Below are 4297 nucleotides of genomic sequence, written 5' to 3' on the forward strand. Positions count from 1 at the left end.
TTTAGTACTACAAGTAACCCTTAAAGGTATAACAGATTATATGGGTTTCTGGGAACTAAATTTTAGATTGTTTGTTTTTATTGGAATCGTAACAAGCAACATTACTTTTGGAGCAACAAGAGTTGTAGTAAAAAATATGAACACAATTATTAGATTAAATAATTTATTTTTCAAAGATACCATATTGCTATAGCTACATTTAGGTAGCTAGTTTTATTATACAAGGTATTAAAACAATAAATAAAACAAACAAAAACAACTAGTTATTAGGTAACTAACAAGGAATTTAGATTTAATCAGATTTAGGCGATTTCACTCAACATTAAATCAACTGTAGAACATATCAATAATTTAAGTCCAAAGATCGCAGGGCTTTTGGCACTTTACACGGCGTATTGGTTTACATACAAAAAATTGGAAGCCTTTACTATATAGTATTTCACTAATATATTCACTGTTTCGATAATCTAACAAATCGCATCTAATGAATGAAAGCGAATTGCATTATCGTGTTTATAGCCGTGAGTAGCTTTATACCTAATAATACGTTTCCACTGGCTTCGTTAGACCAATTAACTTACTGAAGATTCAAGTAATTCAAGAAATCTCAAGTAAGTTAACTGGTCTATAACGTACCCAGTAGAAACATACTTCAAATCAACGCAAGAAGCACTGATATTTTTGATTCAAAGATCAATCGGATTTACGTTCTAAACCCACTTCTGCATCACTGAAAATAATTGCTTACTAAGTAGGCTTCCCCAGGTGAATATTCGGAATAGAACAGCGCATATGCTTTCGAAAGCTTGTACCTATCAACTCAGAATAATAATATTTACTTGATAATAACTGATAATAATACTTAATAGTACCGAAATATGCCGAAACCAATTCACGAAGTCATTTGTCATTGGCAATCTATTATTCCTCAGAATTATCTCCGAATTTCATTGATTTGTATGAAGGGCGAATGAAAGAATAGTCTTTAGTATATTTTTAGTATATATTTTACTAAAGATGTTTCCAAAGACATGCATTTGTTAAATATGTCTATAGTTACTAATACATTTATAGTAGACGTTTGCGAAAAATACCTATGATAACAGAAACATAATGCGGAATACAGACATCTTGTATGTTATTAAAGGATATATTAGTAAAAATATGTTTCGCAATAGATATTAATAATACTAAGTAAAACTTTATATATATGCGTTGTATACCTATATACTACTACAGATAAATATTTTATATATTTTAAACTTATATAAAATAAAAAAAATTTCATACTTCACGGTGGTGTCAACTGAAAAATGATCAACCTCCAAACTGCACCCAGTATGAATAGGACTACTCACTATAGATAAATAATATTTTTTCCTTCTAACTCCTGCAGATTCAAATCTTTTTTTTCAACTCTACTAACATTCCACACCTTTAACAATTAACATGATTAATTAATAGTAAAATATTTTTATAATTAAAATTTTTGTTAATTTATTTCAGAGGGACCAATGGCACATGATCAACCAACCTATGCTAGCGTACCAGGCATACGTGTATTTGGCATGATGTGTGTTAAACCCGGTTACTCAGTGCGTAAGCCATCGGCTCAACCTCCAAAACGTTACCAGCTGCAAAAACCCTTCTACAGGCCACAAAATGTACAAAGCAGCAGTAGCAGTTTCTTAAGCAACAGTCAATTCAATAATAAGGATAATTATGGACGTCCAACATATGGGCTAAATAATGGCGGTTCATCTTCCAGCAGTAATTATCATGGTCAAGATATATACTCAAATCAACATCAAAGCGGATATCAATATCTGAATAGACCAGAAAGCTCACACAGCTCACCACTAAGTTCATCGAATTATCGTCCAGAATCGATCAATAATTTCCAAAATGGTATATATGGCAGAAATAATGAACGCAAAGGAGCCACATCTATAGAAGCAGCAACAGAAGAAGACAACAAAAGCTCTATCAGCACAAGTACATTACCCACAGAAGAAGCGAGAACCACAATGACAGCAGCTGACAGTGAAATTAACAGCAGCAGCTCAGCAGCGGACCTGGGTGTGACCATTAGTGCAGACTCGAGCACAACCATACAAAGTGAAGAAAATAAGCGTGAGAAACGCTCTCTCGCTGAAAATACTATTGATCTAGATGATGACACGCCTGAGTTTCCATGGGATCGTGTGTTGGAGTTTCAGCAGACAATTGTTTGGGACTAAACATGCTCTGCTGATTTTAATTTAATTTAGTTTTACTTAAGAGTTTTAAACAAGCATTAAGATTTCCAAACTAAGCAAAAAGAATTTCAAATTATAAAATTTTCAATGAAACTTACTGTGACTGAACGCAAAAATTTCTAATATCTAATACTTTATATATATTTAAATGGAAAGAGAAGGCATATTAAAAAATATGGCATTTCATTCAAATCTTCTAACTAGAACTTAGCATATTTTGTCGACAGAATATACTAACTGCAAGATACTTTAAATTAATCTAAACTTTATATTTAATTTAGTTAAGTGGCATTTAACATTTTTTTAATATGTAAAATTCAAACATATAACTTCTATATGTTTTAGGTATACGATACGATTTTATAAGTAACGAATTAATTAAATAATTTTAAATGCGCAGAATTGTTTAATTAATTTGTTTGGTGTTGAGTTAGAGAAATACTAATTTCTTTCCCAAGAAAATTATTATTGGTAAAATTCTACAAACCTAACACCGTATCAGTTTAAATTTAATATTTAGCATAAAACTATTTATTATATGCTTAAATGTAGGCTGCATTTACTAGTAAGTAATTTATGAACAAAAATATAAATTTAAATTTAAAATTTTTGCATTAAAATAATGTAATAAATGAATATTTCTATTTATAAAAATAAAATAAAATTTCAAATATAATTGCGTCTGTATAAAACTTATTTACTCACCCAATACTTCAGCATCCACTACTATATTACAACTGTACATCGGACTGACTAAACGTTGAGGTTGATTTTGAAATGCTTGTTTGCAGGCTTCCTTTGCCGTTGTTAAAATTTGTCCTATAAGAAGAAATTCACATAAATATTTCATATACTGTATATAATTCTATTGTGTCTTCACAGCTTACCAGAAAAGGGTCCAAACGATTTGGTATTTAACTCATCGTCACTTGCATGCACCGACCATTCCAATACCGCAAAGCAAACGCCTTGCATAGGTTCTTCACACAATGGTCCAGCGGAAGATGTCAGTTGAAAGCCATTTACAAAAGAACTATTATAATTACAGCGGACATCAGTAGTGTTCCTGCCAATCCTACTACTGTCAACATCTGCTGTTCTATTAAGTGCGTACCATAGATTCGGTTGCTCATAATCACTTAAATTAAGTAAAATATTTGTGCCACAATTACGTGGCCCTAAGGCCCACATACGTTCTATTAATTCCGCTGTATTATATGAGCTGAGTTCTTTTAAATCAAAATCTTTAAAAGCAGTTGTTAAATTAGTCTTAATTTGAGCTAATAGAGAAGTAGATTTCTCTGATACAGGGGACGACTTGGACATGCTTGACAATTCCTGCAATAAAAATTAAATAAATCGATTGGATTAGAAAAATTTTAAATTCAAGTTAATAATATTTATATTGTAAAAAGCTTATGTGAAGGAAGTAAAAAACTAAATTGGTTTTTATTTCTGTTATTTTTAAGGTTATTATACATATACATATATACAAATCGCCAACGTTTCAAAGTCTATTTAACTTCTTCCTCATGATGAAATAATGTTACAAACAACAAGCCTTATAGAACATAAATTATGTTAGTTATATTTTCAGAAGCTCTAACAATAAATGGACCTATCTTTCAAGTGGAAAGCTTAAAATATACACCGAAACCTAAAAATAAGCTCCTTGGCAGGCAGCTAGGTAGACACTAAGGCAGTCATGGTTAAGTTGTATTTAAACTGGGATGGAGTTTTAGAAAAAGCGGAACATATTGGACCAAAGGGTTTAAGTAAGAGTTCTGCAAGGTACAGTGCATGTTGGGAGCAAAAGCAATTAAAATGACTGCAAATACACTTGTCAGACTAGTAGTTAGAAATTTAATTTGAGAAGGGCTTTTAAATAATATCTGAGATTTATATATATATATATAAGTGTAGTCATTAGATTCAATTTTGCGGAGTGCTTCAGCCCTTCAAGCCCCCCTCGTCCTTGCTATGAAAGTAGCCACACCCTTACTTATATTCCACGACCCGTTTCTTTACTTATTAAAAAA

General features: G+C 31.3%; 2 protein-coding genes across 2 annotated transcripts in view; one reads left to right on the top strand and one right to left on the bottom strand.

The window, feature by feature from the left end:
- Nucleotides 1-2955: 2955 nt before the first annotated feature.
- On the bottom strand, nucleotides 2956-3592 carry LOC119667627 (elongation factor-like GTPase 1). The gene is made up of 2 exons (XM_038076930.1): nucleotides 3146-3592; nucleotides 2956-3077 (listed from the first exon to the last, which is right to left on the bottom strand). The coding sequence occupies exons 1-2, from the start codon at nucleotides 3582-3584 to the stop codon at nucleotides 2956-2958; spliced, it is 561 nt and encodes a 186-aa protein (XP_037932858.1). The 5' UTR covers nucleotides 3585-3592.
- A 371-nt stretch (nucleotides 3593-3963) lies between these two features.
- Nucleotides 3964-4297, top strand: part of LOC119667628 (cyclin-dependent kinase 16-like) — a 6676-nt gene continuing 6342 nt past the window's right edge. Inside the window, exon 1 of the mRNA XM_038076931.1 lies at nucleotides 3964-4033. Within this exon, the coding sequence (XP_037932859.1) occupies nucleotides 3964-4033 (70 nt within the window). The remainder of the gene's footprint in view (nucleotides 4034-4297) is intronic.

This window comes from Teleopsis dalmanni, chromosome 1, assembly GCF_002237135.1.
Source record: "Teleopsis dalmanni isolate 2A chromosome 1, ASM223713v2, whole genome shotgun sequence".
Taxonomy (NCBI): Eukaryota; Metazoa; Arthropoda; class Insecta; order Diptera; family Diopsidae; genus Teleopsis; species Teleopsis dalmanni.

Excerpts from the sequence above, each read along its gene's own strand:
- LOC119667627 (XM_038076930.1), bottom strand. The coding sequence starts at position 3,584 with ATGTCCAAGTCGTCCCCTGTATCAGAGAAATCTACTTCTCTATTAGCT. Across the intron at positions 3,078-3,145 it reads ATCGTTTGGACCCTTTTCTG|GACAAATTTTAACAACGGCA; the intron begins GTAAGCTGTGAA and ends TTCTTCTTATAG.